Raw genomic sequence first — 22374 nt, 5'->3', positions numbered from 1 at the left:
ACCTTCATGTTTAATCTCAAAAATCATGGGCTAAAAAGTCATACATGGTACTTAACATTGAATAGCAAGAGAATCCATGCTTCAGAGCAGACACTCAATTCACAAAGAAATCAGGCAAAATGCCTTTTTGATTTCAATAAAAAATATTAAATCTTTTTTTCCCACTCTATCCATCTTTACATGGTACAGGTTTGTTCACTTTTTAATAATATAAAAACGCTTAATACTGATTGTGAAACACTGGAATTAATTTACAAAACATAACAATAATTATTATAATATTAATAACAATAAACAATAATAACAATAACCATTAAATTTAAAAACAAAAAATAGAATGGAGGAAATCAGTCAAAGCTGTTGCATCTTGGCCCACACAAACAGCAAAAGTTTTTTGGGAAAAAAATACCAAATGGCATTTACATCTACCTGACACACAGTTACACACAAACACAGTATCAGGTCGTTGAGTATGTCTCATTGCCATTTACAGTGTTATGGGCACAAATACAAGACGCTCTCTTCACGCATTCATGTGCCTCTGCAGGATCACGCTCACTGACCAATCAAATCCTTCTCACTGTCAGTCAAGTGTGGTGGACCAAAAGTGGTCCCCAAAAAGTGCCCTACTCCTCCAGCACACAGGATAGTAAATGATAGGTTAAAGAATACGACCGTTTTAAATGTCTCAGCATTTAGAGGAGGGGAAAAATCTTCCAGGCGAAAGGAACTTATATCCATTGCCAGCAGGTAGTCGGATAGAACGAGCACCAGGGCTACTGCTTGTGGAAATAGTGGGCGACGGGGCCACTCTTTTGGGGTTGGAGCAGTGGTGTCCATTGGAAGAGTTCTTGCTGCCCCTATCTAGGGACTGCAGCCCCAGCTCCCGCAGCTCCAGGCTGTCTTGGGTATCATTAGGGGAGCAATGGCATGGGGAGAGGTTCAGAAGGCTCAGTACATCCCTGCTGGCAGAGGCCAGGGGTCCAGATGCGCTGTGGACAGCTCTGACGGGACCTAGATGTTGCTGTTGCTGGGCTGCAGCATTGGCCCAAAAGGTCTTCAGATTGTGGATAGCTTGGACTTTTTCATCAATGACCCCTCTTCTTAGCCGGTCCAAGTCTGGGGCATCAGCTGATGTAGAGCAGGCAGAGCCGGTAGAGGAGTAGGACAGGGCTGGGGATGGAGCACTACCAGCCGGGGACTGGTGACCAGAACTGGGAGACACGTTACTCGGGGAACGAGAGATGTGGCCGCTGTATGGGGAGCTCGGGTACTTTAATTTGAACTGTGCATGGCTGTCCAGAGTGGGCGAGGGATGGCTGCCATCCTTTTGGGAAGACTCAGAGACTGCAGGGCTGTTGTAGCCAGAGCTTATCTTCTGCAGTGAAGAGGAACGGGAGGGAGGTTTGGGTCTTGGGGAAGATTGAGCTCGGCCACTGGCGCTGCTGTTAGGACGGCTAAACGCGCTAGTTTCAGAAGAGCGGAAGGCGCTGCTCCGAGCTGAGGTTCCTCCAGTTGTCCCGCCCTCTGCCCCAGCCCGCTGAAGACTACCCACGGCGCGTAGATGGCTCTGAGTCTCCTCCAGAATCTTCTGGGCCAGCTCCTGAGGATCCAGAGGGACAGTTTTTTCTTCCTGAGACTTGACTGTGCTGTCCGTCTCGGTACTGGACTGATCAGACTCGCCTGTATCAGAGCTGCTTACCTTACCCACCTTTTGGAATGGTGAGTTTGGGCTGGGCACCAGGCATGTTTTCACAGGGGATGTGGGGGTGCTGACACTGCCCCTTGATGATACTGACACAGTGTAGCCTCTCCCTGCTCCTGTGCTGGATCCACCCACTACCCCCCTGCCTCCACGGTGGTGGCGCTGGCTGTGGCCTGGCGGCAGAGGCAGAGAGTCACAGTGACTTCCCAGCGGCTCGCTGCTGATAATGGAAAACCCTTCGTATTCCTCCTCGTCCCCACGGGCTCCTGCCACTGCAGCAGCTGCCCCGTGAGGAGAGGAGCGACTACGAGGAACATGAGGGTGTTTGTGGATGGAGTAGTGAGCTGTGGCCCCGCTGCGTTGCCGATGACCAAGGAAATCACAATCTGACTTGGAAACGAAGCTCATGGAGGAGGCTACTGAGCTGAGGCTATAGACAGAGATGGCATCTGATGCCTGATTGTCCAGGCAAGGGGGAGAGAAGGGCAGGCTCGAGTATCCCATGGGCAGGGGGTTGGACACAGACTGGGCTGACGCTAGAGACTCAAGGGAAGATGAGCTGTCCAGGCTCAGACGCTTGGGCAGTTCTGTGGAGTCTGAAGTTAGAGAAGAAGAGAAAAAGAGAAAACATGACACCTGATAAAAACAACAGAACCACTAAAAGGGTTTAATGCACATAGTAGGTCATTCAAATATCCAGAAGGACAGAAATCATACAACCACTTACCAAACAGCGCCAGCAGAGACTGGAGAGCAAAGTGCAAGGTGCGGCGGTTGGCTAGCTTGCCCGTCTTCAGCACCACCTCTTCTTGGCCAACCTCACATAGGTCAAATCCTGCACACACACAGTGGGACAATTTATAAATTTGGCAAGGTGCGAGTCTGTAGGGACACGTGGATGCATGGTGGGTGGGAAGTGGGAAGGAACAGGTATCCACAGCTGACTCACCAAGAGCAGCCAGAAATTCATGGCATCCTGGCAGTCTCCATAGCTGCACACTAATGGACACCTGAATGGGTAGCAGGGAGAAATCCTGCTCTTTTTCTCCTGTTTGGAGTTGGACTAGCACCTGGTGGAGCTGGAGAAGAAAGGGGACAAGGCAAATGGAAAAGGCAAGGGTCAGAAACGAGAGAGAGAATACAATACTGAAGATGTGATTAATGGTTAAAATGAACAGCAATTAATATCGATTCTTGAAAAAACTTGAAATATCACATCTTATTGTGGAATAACTAGAAAAAGATTTGATGAAGTTAGGTATGAATCTGTTCACATGAGAACCCAGGGCAACATAACATAACAACTGCGGGAAAGCAGAGCTGAAAGGATTTCAGCTTTGTGGGGGTTTACATGTGACCTGGGATTCTTGGGGGATTACACTGCATGGAACACAAACATCTTTGTCAACTTGACAAAACTGTGCAGAAAGTAGAAACATGCTTTGTCTCCTCATTTCACTCTTCATCGTTATGACAGGTTTGCTTTTACAACATAGCTGTATCCCTTCTACCACCCTGAAACATTCCTCTGACCTGTAATGAACCCGGGTTGTAAATCCTTAAGTGCTCGAAATCCCTAAGATTTGACTAGCAATGAAAAATAATGAGCAACAAAACACAGAAAGTTCTACACTTTGTGGAAACAGCATGGAAAGAACACAACTGAACATTAAATTGTCATGCAGCTGCTACCTATGAATGGAGTGTTTTTGAAAGTTTAGCTGGACAAGAAAAGTGGAGAGTGGAGGAAAAGGATGGAGTGGGATGGAGTGCAGGTGGGCGAAGGCACACTTACCATTGCCACCATATTTTTAACAGCCTTCAGAGCGTACGTAAGGGGCAGGGGAGAGAGAATAGGCTTTTAATTGCATGCACACAGGCCATTCACAAAGGGTACAAGGGTTCAGGTCAAGGAAGGATAACAGCAACAAGCAGTATAAGTGTTCATAGAGATATCATAGAGTTTGGTGAAATCAGCATTCATAGATTAGGTTGAGCAATTTTCATGTTCTGTGCATTGAGACCAGTATTTATGGTACGAGGCAGCAAAATCGGCTAATCACCAACTCCCTGGATAGTCTTTCGCTGCAAGCATGTGATAGCCACATGTTACACGTAAACAGGGATGTGAGATTAATTCTGTGGTTTCAGGAGCTTGGGTGCAAGAGCACAGGACTTAGATTGTAGTTAAGACTTTGAACTTGAAGGACTGTTAGTTAGGCCTCTATGCAGCATTTCAATGTAGATTAAGCTGCAGCTTGAGTTAGCGTGCATCCAGTCCTTATGTAACTGCGTTATGCAATGATATATCCCTGACATTTTCCTCTTGGTACAAAGCTGTGTAAAAGTTTGTCGTTTGAGCCAAAGACCTGTTTCGATCCAGTGCGTTACATTTAAAAATCCAACTGCATTTGTTGGGAGCTGCAGGGGCCTACCCTGTTGATGAGCTGCTCTCCTGCCTCTGAAGCTGTGATGAGTTTGCACAAAGCCTGGAGAGCTGGCGGTGGCAGGCCTGAGGGACGGGATCAAAGAAAGTTCTTCATTATTCATGCATAAGGCACGTTCTTTATAACCCCAACTAAGTAGTACTATGGCTAATCAGGTGGTGTATGGAATGATATTACGTGTTACAAACAAGATTGGCCAGGTTGTATGTAAAAAAAAAAAACCCACATGAAATATAAAAGGAGGAAATCAGTAAAGCATTGGACACATTCTGATTCTAATTTGACTGGGAAGTAGAGCTGGTCTCAGGTGCATACCCAGTAGTGATTGTAAAGTGGTGCTGCACTGCTGGAGCCTGTCTCCTGGATCAGCAGTGGGAAAGAAGACAGCAGCAGGGATGCCGGTGCCTGCAGAGTCAAGACGGAAGCCCACAGCTGTCAACAGGGCCTGCCAGCCAGGAACCCCCCCCACCTTGTTCTCCACGCTTTGCTGGGATGTATACATGGAGTTGCGCTGGCCGTTCTGTATCCTCTGAAGAGACTTCTCCACCTGCAAAGACCAAGGAAGTGCAGCATCAGTATTTTTGCATTCTGTATAGTAACTAAATCTGTGTGTGTGTGTGTGTGTGTGTGTGTGTGAGTGTGTGTGTGTGTGTGTGTGTGAGAGAGAGAATGTCTCACCAGGTGGAGTAAAACTCTCAAAGCATCACGCGCTCGATCTGGATACTGAAGAATCTCAGCCAAAGCTTGACCAATGAGGGAAGATGGGCTGTTAAGCTTCACATCATTGCCGATCAGCATGTATCCTAGACAGAAAAAAATGAAACAAAAAGAATTCAATTACACACAGAACTTTTTTAGCACTGTTTAGCATTAACAGGTAATCTCTCATCTCTAACCTGCCCAGTTGGAGGGGTGCGAGTACTGTTTGCTGCTCTGGACGGTCGTCATGGCATCTGCCAGTGCTGCAGAAGCCTTGGTCCCGTTAAGCAGGGCAGTATAGAAAGCATGGACGAAAACTTTAGAGGCTGCGACGGGGACAGGCCACAAGGACACGAGAGCACACTGAGCCCCAGCAGCCAGGAAGGCTCTGGTCAAACCCACGACACCATCTGCTGTCACTTTGCTGCTGGACTCCTGGTATGACCTGAAGCCACAATGGCACACAAGCGTATAATTTAATTAGTAAGCTATAAAATATTCAATAGCTAAATATAACATGAGTACACATAAATATAATATATGAATTCAAGCAGTATTGGCTTTTATTATCTTTTTACGCTATGGTCATTCTCATTAGTTACATTACATTACATTTTTTTTATATGTACTGTACTTGATATAATGCCTTTAGTGTCTGTAAATCAATCCTTAATCCACATCTGCAGTGTGAGTACTCTGATCCTAGCTTTTGACATGAAATAACCTGACCACTATTTACATTGGTTCTCCTGAACAAGCCAACCTACCCCAGTACCACCAGCTTGACAGGCAACCTCAGGTCTAATATATCAGCAGCTGTGAGCAGAAACTCCTGGAGGGGCGGACTGTCACAGATGCTTTCCACGTCACTGCTGTCATCCTGCATGTGGAGGGACTCTGGGAGGGTGTAGCCGCTTCCAATGGATCCCTTCCTGCCTCGACTACTGCTGCCTCTCCTCCCCCCTGCGCCTCTCCCCACTGTTCCCACTCCCACACTGGCACTTGCCCCACCGGGCACGCCCTCAGGGTTCGGAGTGAGCACCAGAGCTGCCAGTTTCCAGGAAATGTGGGTGGCGAAGTGGGCGCACTCGGCCTGTGTGAGGGCACTCATCACCCTCTCCTTGGTGGCAGCAGAGCCGGCAAGGGGCTGGCAGCCCAGCAGCTCAGCCACCATTAGAGCCTCCTCCTCGGCAGAGGGCATGGGTCCCCACAGCCAGCGGTCCATCACAGGTGAGGGCAGTCTAGGGTTCCCAACCACGGCTGCCATTGAAACACCACCACATGGAGCCGGTCCAGGACGCCGGGGGTGAACCTAAGAGCACAACAACAAGGGTTACATTATAACACTACAATCTAAGGACAGCAGGTCAAATTTGTTAAAGATGACGTCATAGGATCTTTAAAAAGTTCAATCTGTGGCCATTAAAGTCACCCTTAGTTTTAGGGTATAGCAGTTATAATACAGTAACATTATTTATCTGAATATGAAGCTCCACCTTTGCACTGGATCCAAGGCCATGGACGGAGGGTACAGCGATGAGGCTGAAGCGCTCATAAAGGTACTCATTAGAGGAGCTTCCTTTCAACAGAGCAAAGGGGATGAGGTACAGTTCTCCTTCCAGCACCATCACCAGCTGTCTGTGTCTGCCAACAGGACCACTGGAGTGCATCAAGCCCTGTCAGACAAAATCAACAAACAAAATAACATTCAATTTGTGGTGCTTTTGATTTCTAATTCTCACAATTGCGTTTTCTATTATGTTCTACCAAACAACTACAGCAATAGGCAGGCAATGACCCAGAGAGGTGGTACTCACCCCCTCCATAGGTGCAATGAGCAAATCATAAAGTGCCCGGAGTGGAGGCTTTCCGAGGTTGCTGGAGCGACGAGGCAGGGAAGAGTTACCGTCTTTGGCAGGTGACATGGTGTTACTGAACAGGCTGGTCATACTCTGGCAGCTCCTGCACAAACACAACACAAAGTGGTGCTGTTTTCATTTTGTACTTTTATGCTGCAGACCCAAGAAAAAAAAAAACCCTGCATGTAAACAGAGGTGTCGTTCGTGAAACTATCCTTCAACCATCTTGCAGCAATTAATGAGTTTGGCAGATGTGCTGGGAACGTGGCTGACAAGCTCCACGTTTAACTGGCAGCACAGTGTTACATCAGATGTGGCTCTGAAAAAAAGCCACTGTAGCTTTTGTGAGTTTGTGTGTCATACTAGTACAAAGCTGCTTCAACAGAGAGCGATCCAACACTCTGAATCACAGAGGCCTGTCTTTCTGTTTCTAGCATGCTCACTGTCAGATCTGACTCAGTCACACTGAGTAAGAGGCAGGTCTAAGCAGGCCATACTGGATCTCCACTGTAATGGTTTGTACTCCCTCTGTGAAAACATATATACAGCGTACAATGTCACACAACATGCAGCAATGCCACTGAGAATATAATGTCGATAAGTAAAGCTCCACTAGATGGCAGTATTGCACCATGGTAGACTGGGGCTTACAGAAACATGAAGCAGTGTTGAATGTTATCAGCATGCCACCACCGGAGAAGGAGAGCAGAGCTCATCCCATCTTTTCTGGACTCTACATATAGTCAGAACTCAGAGCATCGGGTTGATGAAAGATGAGATTGTCAGTGTGTTCAAAAGCACTGCCACTGGCTATTTCACAACACGTGGAGTCTTTGGAACCAACAGACATAAGGTGACGGCCCTGTGTGTCTGCGGCATGCCTGCTGTGTGACAGGAGTGACAGCTCCCTGCTCAGCCACAGACACAGAACATACTGAGAACTGTGCTAATAGTGGCCGTGGGGTTAGAAGCCTTTGGTGCTGTAGGCACACGGGGCCAAGCTTCATGGCCGCACTTGTCACTATTCTCCATCTGTTCCACCAGCCAGAGTTTCTTCCGGGCTCCAGCCAACAGACATCTATCCTGCCCTTCTGGTAGCCCCAGGCCACTGGCTTCCCTCCAGTCTCCCAACACTCTGTCTCTCTCCCAGGCCTTGGCGTGAGCCTCCATGGGAAAGCAAACAATCGTTTGTTAGCCTGACAGGGGGAATGAGAGAGTGGGCAGGGGATAAGCCAAGAGAAGGTGAGTGTCAAGTGTAGAGGAAAACAGTGAAAAGAAAAGACTAAAAGCAGTGAGGCTAAAGGTGAAGATTGCATTCAGAGGTTGCCTAATTTGGGCTGAGTTGAAAGACGTGTGATCTGAGCCTCTATAGCACACTTAAACTTTTTATAAACTTTTTCTACTGACTAATTTGTAGCTGTGTTGTAAATTATTGTTTGAGCTAATGGATATTCAGGTCTTTTGATGCAGGCGTCCTCTTCTACCAGAATTTACTGCTTCTTTACTGAGAACTTCATCGAGATCCTAAAACAATCTCATTATGCTATCACTGTGCATAAAAACGTATTCAATTACACACAGAGGGGATTAGACACGAAGAGACTTTCATTATCACCTTCCCATAGTAATCCTTCCAAGCTCCCTGCTGAAGATTAGATCTCGGTGTTAAAATAGGGCAATCGATGATAATACCAAATGAAGACATCACACCAAGAAGCACAGATTATTTAATGTCGAGTATTCTGCTCTTGTACCTATTTTGATTTAAATGCCAGTCAGTTAGTTTAATATATTTTCCTCCTTTGTCTTAATTATGAGTAATTATGGAAATACTGCCGTCTTCATACCACTAATAGCGTGTTAGGGAAAATAAAAGGAGCGAAACCAAAGGAGCCCTTGAAAAGCACATGCATGTACGTTATCTGGCATCAAACCCCAAGATGTATGACTTGAAATGACAATGAGGTTCTCTTCATTTTCTCTTGCTTTAACATTGTGATAGAGGATAGGCTCAAAATTACGAGGAGCTTTATAATTCAGAGTTTTTTGAGGCCCGAAAGAATGAGCGGATTATTACCGGCAGCCCATTAAAGGGGCTTAATGAGCACCGAGACTCAATTAAAGCTGGAATTACCCTCTCATCAAAGAGCAGCTCAACTGTGGACGAGGACAGGGAAATATGACCCAGACACACACATATGCACAGACATGCACGCACTCTATTGGTACACATTACCAATCAGCAGAAGAAGAAGAAGAAGCACAATGTAAATGAATACTCTGCACAGTTGTGTGAAATAATACTCTGAACAAGCCACTGGCAGACTGAAAAATCCACAATGATAAATCTGCACAACAAACAAAAACAGGGCAAACATCTTAAAACCACATTGGTGTCTGTGTTTGGCACGTACGCACACACACACACGCACACACACACACACACACACACACACACACACACACACACACACACACACACACACACACACACACACACACACACACACACACACAGGCCCCACCAGAGTAGGCCGTTGATAAGGGCTTTAGCAGCTTGGCTCTACTCAGCCTATTTAATAAGGAGGATTCACATGCTGCCTTTGCGCTGGCTAAACAAAGGAGAGCAGACTCCTTTCACAGATGAGCCTCAATACCTATGAATCTCCTTACCAAGGAGATAGTTTTAATCTTTATTTGTGTGTGCAAAAGTGGGTCTAAGTGGTGCTTGTCTGTCTCCCAGTAATAGTGCAGGACCATCAAGGTGATTTGTAAAAATCTCCTACCTGTTGAACAGGTTGTTCCTGGACACCATGCGCAGGAAGCCTGTTGGATCAGTGACTGAGTTAAGCTTGTTGTTGAGCTCCTCAAATTGTTGGTCCAACAAATCTCCTGCCTCGCTCTCCGTCTCACTGCTCGAACAACCTCTGAAAGAGAAAGAGAGAGAGAGAGAGATGAAGTGTGAGACAAGCAGAGCCACTGAAATGTTGGCAGGAAAAAGGCACTTCAGCAAAGTAGAAAATACACAGACTTACATTGTTTCTCTGCGGATTAATCGACTACACACTCCTGATCTGTCTGAAACTCGCGCTGTTCAACCCACACACACTTGGCCTAATTTCCCAGGCTTGGTCCAATACCCTGATGGTACGCACAGTCAAATCCTTTCATTATAATGCTGGTGATGTTGATACAGTCTGTGGGGAGTCAACCACCCCCACCCCCACCCCGCAATCACTACCCCAGCACCACTCTCCCCCATCTCTCCCTTCATGCCTGAACCTCTCCTATGATGCACCCATATCGTGTTAGTCTTATGTCAGCTTCTTGCTCTCACAGTAGCCGAGTGTGAACCAGCACCATGGGATCTCTCATCATCTCATGCTCCCACCACCACCACCACCATGTTTTTTAATCTTTGCAGTAGGCATCTCATTTGAAATTCACTCTCCTGGGGTGTACATACTACCTATCTAGGACTGAAGTTGGATGCGGAATACAAATTTAGCTTTAAAAGATGACAGCACAAAAAATCCATAAGTTAATACAAAGATTTCTACTGGCACAGAGGCGAAGTCATATGCTCTCCTCATTCTTCTCCATCCCATTCATTTTGTCTCTCCACTCATTTCAGAGTGCTGCCTCCCTTTCTCTCCACTCTGCAGAATGAATGGGCTGGTAAGTGGTGCCATATTGTGCCCATCCAGGCGCAGTGGCGTGTGTGCAGCTTCCCATTGGAGTAGTAAATGAGCTGGTAATGGGGCAGGAGGGCCAGGCTGCTCGGGTGGTGGAGGTTGGCACTGGGCGGACCAGCTGGGCACTATGGATCAAACTCCAACTACAGAAACAATGTCAAATGTTTTGTAGATCCCCAGATATCAATGGGCGATTATAGCTGTCAATACATCTCGCCATATTTTCCATCTACTCCTGCGGAGTCCCTCTGGCTACGTTCCCTGTTGTCGGTTTAACCACCAGCCTCTGCTTTTCCTGCTTTTATGGCATTGATTTTACCATCGCATCTTAACCTTCTTCCCATTCTTCCCTATATTCTCTGGAAACCCCATTCTCTTGTCCTTTACTTGTCCTGCTCCGTGTTTGTTAGACGGGTTCAACAGTCTGGCAATACAAAGAGCCATTATTCCGTCTCATTTATTCCCACTGGGGAGAGAGTGGAGTACTTCAGGAAGGTAGTGGAGGCCTGTCATCACCGGCACACTTTTCTTTCACGCACACACTTTCCGAATGATAAAATCACCCTTCCTCAGCTAACTCAAGGGATAAAAGTGTCAAGTTTTAATCTTTGCTGGTTTTTGTTTGTTTGTTTGGGTTATATTTTTGATTATATGTCATGTTGCTTTAATGTTACCTCTGATGATTGGTTAACAAGAGCTTTCCAGAGAGCATTTGTCAAGTAGTCTTATCTGCACCGCCCTTCCTTTTTTGTCAGTTAAGGTCATGTGGGTGTGTTTTTTTCTTTGTCTGCTCAGCCATGCTCAGGTAAAAAAAAAAACCCAGCAAAGAACAATGTTTTAGATGTAGACTAAATGGCTATTGGGTTTTATAAATCAGCGATAGTACCATCATAGATATTTTAGATTAGCATGCTGCAGATTACTACTAAAAAGTCAAATCTAAGGATCTCTATCAGGGCTTAGTTAAATCTCTCTCTCTATATATATATGTATGTTTAAAAAGTAGCTAGTGAAAAATAAGGTGTGCCAAACTCACAAGGCTACACATTTTATTTCATGACTCAGGTACATATATATAATAAACATTTAAGTCAATATTAGCATTGGATCGGGCCAAAATCTTTTGCATGCACAGAAAAAAGGCACTGCAATTGAGCTAACAAAAAGCAGATGTCAGGAATGCAAGCATGGCGTAAAGGGAAAAGAGGTTGGCCTCATTAGGACTGATGAGCAAAAAACCCCAAATCAGAAAAATCATAGCATACTGGTAGCTGCAGCTAGTTACATGAGGGACTGTTTAAAGTCAAAGATGGCACTACTTCTTGAAAATCATGACAAGCTTGTGTAAACACTCTGACAATTACTCCTGAATAAATATGTTATAATATAGATAATGAGCTAACAAACAGACGCAAGAATGTTCATTTCACTGTGACAGCTGCAAACATCTCACCTGCTGTAATAAGACTCCACTCCCAGAGCCTCACGGGCACTGGCAATGTACTGCTCCAGCGAGGAGCCACTCATCACCCCACTGCCGCCTCCCTCCTGGAACTCTGACCCTCCTTCTGATAGGCCCTCGCCTAGGTAGACCTCGTGAAACTTCAGGATGCCTGTGGAGAGAGAGGGCTGCTTTCAGGTGCTCACAAAGTGAAAGTTTAATAACAGAAAAAGGAATGGACTATTTTCCACGCCTCCTTTTCTAATACGTTTGTATTACTCGCTCACAACAGGAGGGAATATTGGATCACTGGGACTAAAAGCTGTGAGTGAGGCCATGTGCAGTAGTGCATCTGTGGAGCAGAATAAATAAAACAAGTAATGTTCAATAAAAGATAAGAGTAGGCTGCCTGTGCCATCTGCTGCCCGCCACGAGAGCTCAGCTGAGTTTCAAGCAGGAACATCAGAGGGAGGCGGGGAAGAGCACACTGGAAGATGGAGTGCAGGCTGTGTGTGTGTGTGTGTGTGAATTTGTGGGTGTGTCCATGCTGGATACGTGGATGTGCTTGTATGTATGTTTTATATCAAATGCATTTGAATGTACAGTATGTTTGATTCAAGCATGTGTGCGTGCACATTCAGGTCCGTAAAACGTGACGCAATTTACATTACTTAAGAAATTAGGGCCTCAGTAGCCCTTTTTACTGACAGCAGACTCTTTAGAGCAGGCCATGTTTGTATGCCAGCTGGATGCCAGGGAATGCCAGGAAGTGACAGGCAGGCGATTAGTGAGCAAGTGGCTCCCTCTTAGCCTAGGGCAATATTCAGTGCTTTGAAGATCTCCACTGGTCCCCGTAGTGTTCCTCCCCTCCGTATGACTAGTGCTGGGGGGTCAAGTTCATCTGGTTGCCTGGGAGCTGGATTTGATCAAATGTTCAGATGGCATGGGAGATGGGTCACGGCTCTCATTTGCTCTCTTTACAGTAGAGAGCAGAAGAGAGCCAAAGAACAGGAGTCGTGTGACATGCACTGTAGTTCACCCACAGCTTTGCCTATTCTCTGTCTGAAACTGGAATTTCATGAGCAGTATAAACAAGCTGCATCTTAATCCCTGCGCCTCGGTTGGTGTGACTCAGTGTGGCAGCATAAGAGACACAAGTAGAAAAGTACACACATGAGTGCAAAAGTACAGAAATGCCACAAGAAAATCAAAAGAAAAGCAAAGAGAGGAACAAAAACATAAAAGACAGGATGAACAGAGACAGATAAATTATGTTTTGATTTGGTGCAACAGCTAAGTGTTTTCCTTTTGGCATGTGCGAAGATGTTGCCGACGTTGTTTGGCTGTGTCACTTTCAATTAGCATGGTTCATGGGCAGATGCCTTCTGGGGTGAGAAGCAAAGCAGGGGGCAAATCCTAACAGCAGAGTGGCAGGTGGCACTGCAGCTTGGTGTTAAAGCTGGCCTTCTTACCCCTGCAGCTGAAAACAAGCTGCAGCCTCCAGACCTTTTATCCGCTTTGATTTGAACAAATGAGTGTGCTTATTTTTGTGCATGTTCTTTCACCTGCGTGGTTGTTACAGCTTTAGACTATGTACAAGACAGCTGCTTCAACACAGACATTATTTATATGTCCATATATTTATGTGTCACATACGTGACATTTGATTGTTTAGCATCTAGCATTCACCAAGGAACTGTTGAATCAGTAATCGTGTGCTGTGTGCAACAGTGAAGGACAAAAGAAAAAAGTTTTGCATAAACTTGAATGCTGCAGAAAGTTTGCAGCTCAAATGTGTCGAGCAAGTGGATTCAGGAATTTCTGGCCAAAGTGTTAAGTTGCCAGTCACAATGTTTGAAAACCATCCTCTGACAGCAGAAGGAACGTTTTAAGGCAGAAAACAATACAAGAACACAGACGTACATGTTAGGATTTCACCACTCCACTACAACGATTTATAGTCTCAGCAGCAGGCCAAGCCTTACCTGCTCCTGGAGCCAGCAGCCAGCTGTAAAGGTAACCAGCAGCCATGGAGAAATAAAGCACCAATGCCCTCTGGCTGTTGACGGTGTCCAAGATGTGCTCCACTGTTACTGGGGTGTAGGGGTCGGAGTCCGGCTGGCCTGTCTGCCTCTCCACCAAGAGGTCAGCAAAGGCTCGTGTGCGACCCCGCTCTGCCACTGCCAGAGCCTCGTCATGGTGGCCTGTGGTAACCAGAGGTCAGAGCTGAGTAACAGCTGAACGCTAAACCTAATCCTTCATGTACATACACGGGAAAACCAAAACCTAATGGGAACTTGGCAGCATGCAAGTAGTGAGGATATGAGACGTGTCAATGGGCGTACCAAGGCTGACAAGGACCCTTTGGAGTGCCTGGTAGCAGGAGGTTTGCAGGTCAAACAGGGAGAGTTTATAGTCTGTGCTGTGCTGGGCTTCATGGCGGATGGTCTCAAACAGTGCAGATGCTCGGTAGAGCTGAAATGAAAAAAGCAGCAACAACAACAATCAGATATTTGAAGATATTCATCAAGTAGAATGTAAGCAGGCTCTATGGATAAAAATATCCACCAAATCATATAGCACTCTGCATGTACGATTAGAAAGGCTCATTGCTTATGGCCACTAGATGGTAGCATCCCACCTCAGCGGTCATCACAAATGGCTGCTGCATTCCAAATCTGCTTCTCTTTTAACAGACGAAAGTACTGTAATGTAGCTTGATGAATCACCAACCAACACAAGTAAACCTCTCTTCAGCTCTTATTTGCCTGGACATGGGAAAGGGCAATGAGAAGTTAAACCATTACCTGGGCATCTTGGACAGACAGCGCCCAAGCAAATAAAGGCTTTGTGAACTCAATAGGCCCGTCTGTGTTATTGGACCTTTCTATTCAGTGCCAGACATTGGATTGAGAGAGGGAGAGAGACAATAGAGAAGTGGGGCGGCAAGCAGTGTTGCACACTGGACCAGCAGAGCTAGCCAGGAGTGCTGATTCATGGGAGCCTTTATTGATTTCCTATTTCTGCACCTATGGCAGCCCTGTAGGATGACTGGGACTGCTATAGATCCACTCTCCAGGAGTCTGGGGCCAGCAGAGAGGGTAAAGCACTGTGTTCACACTGCTTGACCATAGTTCATACATGACAAAGAGCTGCAGTGGAGAGAAGGTTGTAGGTGTGGATGAAAAGGATTCCATCAGCACTATGGGTTTGGTTAGGGAGAGAAAAGAGCCTGCGACTTGCTTGTGAGCACACATAGATGCATACACTGTAGCTCATCTGGCATATCCCAAGGTCATGCAGGAAAAGTGTGTCAGAGGGAGTGAAGAGGGAGAGTAGAGATCAGCAGAGAATCTGTGAGCTCTGCTGCATTAGTGCTAGTAGACGGAGCTGCTAGTCTGGCTGATTTTGCTGATAGGGCCATGGGCGGATTGCTGCAGTGCTAGTTTAATCTGTTAGGTTTGCAGACATCCCTTTAAGAGTGAAACTAATTTCTCACAGCGCCTTTCCTCTGGCCTGACCCCCTCTGGCACAGATGAAAGGGAAACAATCCCAAATGTGCTGCGTCCGCAGTGACTTGCTTGGCTGGCGTACAGGTAAAATCTGCTCCATCCCTCAGCTGCTATGCATTCAGATGGCACTCTCATGTTTTACCCTCGCCGACACTAACATGGCTTTTATCTGACATGTTAAGTGAATGTCAATGTCACACTGAATCACTAATGTGAGCGGAGCTTGATACACACATACCTCTAATGATTTTTGTAAAATTACCTCCCTGGGGTACTCTCTGTGACAGACGATATCAGAGGTAAAAGAAAAAAAGGGTATTCTATAAGAGACGTTTAAGTAAACGTGAATTTACGGATTCATGTTCTTCTTAGATATGGAAGTGAGCACTTCTCAGAGGGATCATGCTCCGCTGAAATAGCTGATTAAAATCAGGACACGCCAATCTGAGTGTCACGTTGAACAACCAGTTATCACGGTTAGGGCGTCAAACTATGACTGGGTTTAAATATATAGAGAATGAGGAACATGAGGTCAAGTGGTCTCATTCCACACCTATGGGTGCTTTATGAATTTCAATACAAGCCTCTACAAATGAGGTTTGAAGTGGGTCAGGGTATTTACCAAGGTCATCTGTTGCAACAGGCCAGCTCATGAATAACCATTTGATCTATACTCCGAGGACGACAGTGTCCTTTCCCACCACCAATTCACCCTGGGGGCTACAAGCTGACATAGAGGGAGAAGAAAATCTTAAACATTGCTGCAGTGTGTGTGCGTCAAGCACTGGACCTCTGCAAGTTGCAACAGAGACAACACAACGTTAATAATGCACTACTAAGGTCCCCAGGTTAAGTGTTAAACTGAAAAGCAAACATGCAGTGGAAAAAATGTTGCATTGGCTTGTTAGAATAATATTTTGCTTTAATTGAACACAAATTCCTCAGTATGACTCATGAGCCGCTGCTCTAGTCACCACCACCTTCCTTCAGTCCTCCTTTCCCAACTCTTGTTACAGATAATTGCAAACAGACAAAGTTACTTTTTGAAAAGTATGATGCAGGACAGAAAAACAAAGCTATCTGGGTCACATAGATGTACGTAGTGTGTGCGTATCATAACAGAAATGTTTTGGACTAGATTTTGAAAATGAAAGCAGCTGAATAACATCCCTGCAGACACACGTGACAGCCACTGCTGTTGGCTGACTGCTCGCAGACGCGTATGTGGATACACGAGCGAAGAAAAATCTTGAGCTGTGGTGTGTGGACGCACTGCAGAGAGAGATGTTAAGGGGATATTCCATGCTTGCCAGGTGGGCAGTGGGCTGAAGAGGACTGAGTGTGTGTGTGATGTACAGGCTTGGGACTCCTGAGACCATGCACATAGATATAAAAAGAAAGCTTCAGTCATCTGTCGCCTGTCTGCTGAGATGACAGCATTTACCAGCTCAACAGACTCCCCAGCATATTGCCAGCAGCCGTGTTCAGGCTCTATAGCCACCTCTCCCTGTTCTTCTGTAAGGGCATTACTGAAAACCCATCTTTCACAAGTCTGCGGACATGTTCCCTCTCTCATTTGTAGGGTTTGCTGTCCAACAGATGTGCACTTATTAGAGGTGACTTTTAACTACAAGACTGTCCAGATGGAGAGCAGAGGAGAGGAGAGGAGAGGAGAGGAGAGGAGAGGAGAGGAGAGGAGAGGAGGGGAGAGCAGAGGAGAGGAGAGCAGAGGAGGACTGAGTCAAGGTGAGTCGAGGCAAGAAGAGGAGAGAGCAGAAGATACTTTACCTGATGTTGGGCCTCCTCCAGATTCCCACTGGCCCACAGAGAGAGCCCCAGACGATGGCGGATCTTTGCCTCGTCCTCACGCCGAGCCAGCTGCTCTGCAAGCCGCAGGCCTGTCACAGGGGGAGGAAGCGGGAGCAGATGAGAGAGAGAGAGAGGAGAGGGGGAGAGGAGAGTTAAAATTATTCAGAGCAGGGCAGGCAGACTCTTAGGTATCTTTCAGAGTAACAGATGTAAGCATAGCGTGGTACTGATGTCCTGACAGCGAACAGGTTTGGATATTTGGCCTCAGTTGTAAGATACTGCTCACACTGGGACTAAAGCACACACACACACACACACACACACACACACACACACACACACACACACACACACACACACACACACACACACACACACACACACACACACACACACACACACACACACACACACACACACACACACATACACACACACACACACACACACACACTTCTGCCATAGAGGTAAGCTGTTAGAGCACTAATCGGACTGCATAGTAATCAATGCTGAGGATCGACTGGCTGAGCAAACACAAACACACGCTTAATGCTTGCATGAAAGAAGCCACACAATATCATGAAGACGTCTACAAATATTTGCAAACATACTGATGAGCTACTAATAGACTGTGAGGACTTTGTGATACTTAGTTTGAGAGACTTTCAGAGTTGTTTGGGGAGGCAGGGGAGACTGGAATGTGCACATGTACACGCCTGTGTGTGTGTGTGTGTGTTTCTAGGTGTGTCTGTTCAGTAAGTGTGCCTGTGTCACATCACCTGGCGAGCACGCAGTTTGTTTTTCACTTCCAATCCCTCAAGCAGTGAGGCGTATGTCACATCTTTGCATGTGTCCTCAGTCTGCCTGCCAGGTACTTGGTTCTGCCCAATTACTGAGATGAAAATGCCACTCCACAGAGGACAATGATGAAGGAAAAAAAACGACAGCTGCTAGGCCACATATCACCCACAAGGTGCTAAATGCACAGCAAGCGGTCTGCAGTTGGCAATAGGCTATCGCTCATGCACAGTCTCACTTAACATGGACTCTGTATTTGTCTATTCTCTCCACTCGCTCGTGTGACGGAGGGGTCTAAACATGCTTTTGGTCTAAGAGAGGCGAAAATGGGCCAAGTCACCCTCGTCCAACTCTGCTTTTCTCAGCATTCCTGGAAAACAGTCTGTGGCTGGACCAGATAAGCCAAGAACAGAGAGCGTGACCCGAAACAGCCAGCCTATTCCGGAAGACCCGGCGCACCACGCAACCATAGACTTCATGGCTCCTCCGTGGCCACGCTAGCCGGCAGCCTTTGAAGCCTGTGACAGTCTACCCTCTCGCCTTATCTTTCCGCACACCCTCCCTCTGTCTGCCTGCCTGCCTGCCCTCTTCCCCCATGCATCTGCTGTGCTCCTCTCTTCTTCTACCTCCCGTATTCATTTTCTCAGCTCTGTGCCTGTGTCTCTGGCCCCCCTCTGCTCTCTCTACCTGTTTCATCTTGACTGCGGTGGCAGTGCTTGCGGAGACTCGGCACTGCTTAGGGCTCATTAGGCGCTGCAGCAAGAGAGAGGAAACAGATCTAAATTATCCTTTTCATTCTCTGACAGCCTCACCCCTCACTCATCTAAACTCCAGCTCTGAGCCTTTCATCTGCACGCACACGCACACACACCAGTACACATGTACATAAACACACACAAAACCTTTCTTTCGCTGAGCTTCTCTGTGATAGTTCTTTATGATCAAGCCTGAATGTCAACCAACTCTATGTTTTCTTTATTCTCCAGTTGACAGTGAAATAATACATGAATTATGACTCATGCCGATCTTTGTCTTTCCTCTCCACCCGCCTGCCATTCTCTTCCTTTCTCTCCATCCCTCCTTTCTTCCCTAACTCTCTCGTTCCCTCTGTTCTCCCGCTCTGTATCATTCAGTGTCTGTCACTGTCACCGTGCGTGCCTTTGGTGCGCCCCGCAGGCACAGTCACGTAGCAGAGGCTGACATGAGGATGTGGCCGTGGCTGGCTGCACCCTGAAGAGCAACTAGAAAACACTTTAAAGGCTGCTTGACAGCTGGGTGAGAGATTCTCTGCAGCCCCTGAGGCCCACGCACCTCTGGCTTCAGACACAAGCTTTACGTGCAGACACCACATTCACGTGCGGTGAGACAAGGGCACAAAATCTCATGCATTGTAGAACCGCAAGTCAAATACTCTGGCACATGACGGCACCGTACCCTCTGATCATGACCACATGTGGAAAAGAACAGTGTACCATATACAGTAAGTGTACCATACACAATTTTTGAAAATAAATAAATGAATAAATAAAAATACAAACACCCACTCATCCTCCATAAATACATTTCTACAGTTATGCACACTGGTGCTAAGACCGTGTTGGCATTCTAATCGATTTGAGAACTAAATAGTGGTAATTGTGGAAGCTGGCTTCATAATTTATGAGATCATTTTTTGATGTTAATCACTGAAATGCATACTGAGGTGAAAGATTTTGTTTGTTCTGAGCCTTAGAAGTAGATAAATGAAAAAGAAATAACACAAGATCGACAGTAGAAAGCAAAAAAGCGTATCAGTAACTCCCTCTGCCTCCAGTCAAACCCCTACTGCCGTGTTAACAGCAACCAACATCCAACATTTATAGCATAAAAATAGTGACACTGAAAACTGTTAGGGGTCCACATGTGATGATGAAAGGTCCAGACATTTCACACTGAGATACATATCATCCACCTGCATTTAGATTCATGTGCCCTGACAAGCTGTTCAAAGGCTATGAATGTGTTTTATCATAACTCCAGTTCTATTATGGTGTTTAACGTGTAAAATCATATGCTACACATAAACATATAGTTTGTACATGAATCTACAATGCTTGGTCTGTTTTTGTCCCTTTTACACATGATACAGATTTCATTCAAGCTGATGTGTTTTGTATACGAGAGCTTCAAATACCTATATGTTTGTTTGTTTTCTCACAAAGAAAATATATAATAAATATATATATATACACACAACATATTCCATATTTATTGTTTGTTACAATATGCAAATCAATATACCACCTAATTCTTCTAGGTTCAAATATTAGGCATCCGGTACATTTCCACCAAAAAAATGCCTTTGCAGGTTAATATTGTTATTCCATTAGGTGTTGTTCCATAAACGAAGCGTGGAGAAACTGTAATACCTCCATTAGTCGCTACAATGACGACATTGATTTAATGACACCGACGTGTTAATCGTTAAAAAGTGCATCTTGGTGTGAAATGCCTCTTTTGTTTAAGATTGAGACAGCAATGTGCATTGGCCTTTGCTGTAAAACTACAGGAAGACAACTGGCGTGGCAGTGTGAACTCTTGAAGTGACAGGAATTATCCCATCAGCAGTTAATTGGAATCGTCATGCGTCTTCCAGTGTAGCTGCATCATTCTGTACCACTGTACAAAACAGAATAAACATCACACACACAAACATGCATGCACACTGATTTGAAGGTCACACGTTGTCACCAGCATCTGCACTAGTTTGGAGCTGCCTTTCGGTCCTTCCTTCCAATTAATGTTTTTCCACAAACGAAAAAAAACCAAAAAAAACAAGCAGCGCAGCATGAAGATTAAAAACAACACAAAACACATAGTAGGAGTGGAAAAAATAGAAAAACTGAAGGGAAAAAAACCTTGCCAACTTTTTGGTCTGGGTAGGTTGGCCAGAAATAATTGGCTGTCAAGGATAGTGAAGGCACTGTTCTTTTTCACAGCCAGACCGAGGAACAATACAAGGACAGTGCAGGGGACAACAGGAGGACAGGGTGGAGACAGAATGGCCTGTCGCCTTTGTTTCCATTAAAGCTCAACAAGCAGACCTGCAGAGGGTGTATGGGTCACTGCAGACCGGCTAACTGTAATAAAGCGGACGGAGGAGAGACAGAGGAAATGTATTTGTGTTCCCTTGCATTCACTCCCTACCGGATGAAATATACAACTGTCCTCTCATACAAGCTGCAATTTAGTTGGATTCAAACAGGGTTTGGATCGTAACACGGTGGGTGTGCCTGAGCGAGAGGTCTGTCGATGGGCTTGGTCGAGGCTGGCGGTGTGGACATTCGGTTCACATCCATGGAGGCTTCCACTTATCACATCTCCGCTGACAAAGCTTCTCTGCACTGTCACTGACATAATGAATTTTTGTGGGGCCAAGCTGCAGGTATTTATTTCACCATAATCTTTAGGGGACAATGAAGCGTGAGAGTCATGAGTTTGTCAGCTACTGTGTAAAAGATCCTTTGGCAGCTCACTGCAAAGAACCCTCTGAGAAAAGTAGATATAGAGGTGTGAAGAACAGCTAGCAGTAAACAGGAAGAATGCTTTGGCGTGCATCCTGATAGGTTTGCTCAGAGAGACACACACAAATGCTGGTACACCTATACAACACAGAAGCCAACACAGATGCATAATGCGCACACTAAATCCCCCTGTGCACTTATAACACATAAGCACAAAAGCACAAATACACACACACGTGCACACAGCCTAATAAAAATGTGGTAAAGGCTTAGTAACAAATAGGCTCTGAATTTCATATTCATGAATTCACAAACTCTAAGCCTATCAGCTCAGGCAACAAAGGCAATCCTCTCTCCTGTTCCCCCTGACTTACTCACCTTCCTGCAGGTACATGACAGCCTGTGAGTAGTTTTGCAATGCATGGTGCGTTCTCCCCAGGCTACCGTAGGCCAGTGTCTTGGCAGCCAAGTCATTAGTCTGAGCCGCCACACTTAGGTGCTGCTCCTGGAACACAACGGCCCGCTCGTAATTTCCAAGCGATTCATAGGTGAGGCCCAAGTTCCCATAGGCGCGGGCCTGGCGTGTGGGGCTGCCCGTTTCCTCTGCAATTTCCAGGTCACTTTGGTGGCATCGCAGCGCTGTCTCGTACTCTCCCATAGCTTGATATACAGAGCCCAAGCCGCAGCTGGCATCGCCCTCCAGTAGCCTGTCCTGGGTGTCACGGGCGATGGCCAGCTGACGCTCCAGACAGGAGATCGCCTGCTCGTAATTGCCCAGCTGACTGTGCAGTGCGCCCAGTTCACCGTAGGCCTGAGCCTTGCCTCCACACTCGCCCAGCTCATGAGCCACTACTAACCGCTTCTCGAAACACACCAGAGACTGCTGTAGGTTTCCCATGGCCCTGC

The 22374-nt window shown here is 46.2% G+C and overlaps 1 protein-coding gene across 1 annotated transcript in view; it reads right to left on the bottom strand.

The window, feature by feature from the left end:
* Positions 1–30: 30 nt before the first annotated feature.
* The window catches only part of LOC139203670 (tetratricopeptide repeat protein 28-like), a 157393-nt gene continuing 135049 nt past the window's right edge, over positions 31–22374 (bottom strand). The window contains exons 9-25 of the mRNA XM_070833499.1: positions 21847–22370; positions 17147–17256; positions 14192–14321; positions 13832–14050; positions 11859–12018; positions 9497–9637; positions 6669–6813; positions 6348–6527; positions 5619–6163; positions 5049–5296; positions 4831–4955; positions 4468–4699; positions 4141–4217; positions 3501–3524; positions 2655–2784; positions 2433–2540; positions 31–2301 (exon numbers count right to left, since the gene is read on the bottom strand). Of these exons, the coding sequence (XP_070689600.1) occupies positions 689–2301; positions 2433–2540; positions 2655–2784; positions 3501–3524; positions 4141–4217; positions 4468–4699; positions 4831–4955; positions 5049–5296; positions 5619–6163; positions 6348–6527; positions 6669–6813; positions 9497–9637; positions 11859–12018; positions 13832–14050; positions 14192–14321; positions 17147–17256; positions 21847–22370 (4711 nt within the window). The 3' untranslated portion in view covers positions 31–688. The remainder of the gene's footprint in view (positions 2302–2432; positions 2541–2654; positions 2785–3500; positions 3525–4140; positions 4218–4467; positions 4700–4830; positions 4956–5048; positions 5297–5618; positions 6164–6347; positions 6528–6668; positions 6814–9496; positions 9638–11858; positions 12019–13831; positions 14051–14191; positions 14322–17146; positions 17257–21846; positions 22371–22374) is intronic.

This window comes from Pempheris klunzingeri, chromosome 7, assembly GCF_042242105.1.
Source record: "Pempheris klunzingeri isolate RE-2024b chromosome 7, fPemKlu1.hap1, whole genome shotgun sequence".
Classification (NCBI taxonomy): Eukaryota; Metazoa; Chordata; class Actinopteri; order Acropomatiformes; family Pempheridae; genus Pempheris; species Pempheris klunzingeri.
This window is presented reverse-complemented; position numbering and strand designations above follow the sequence as displayed.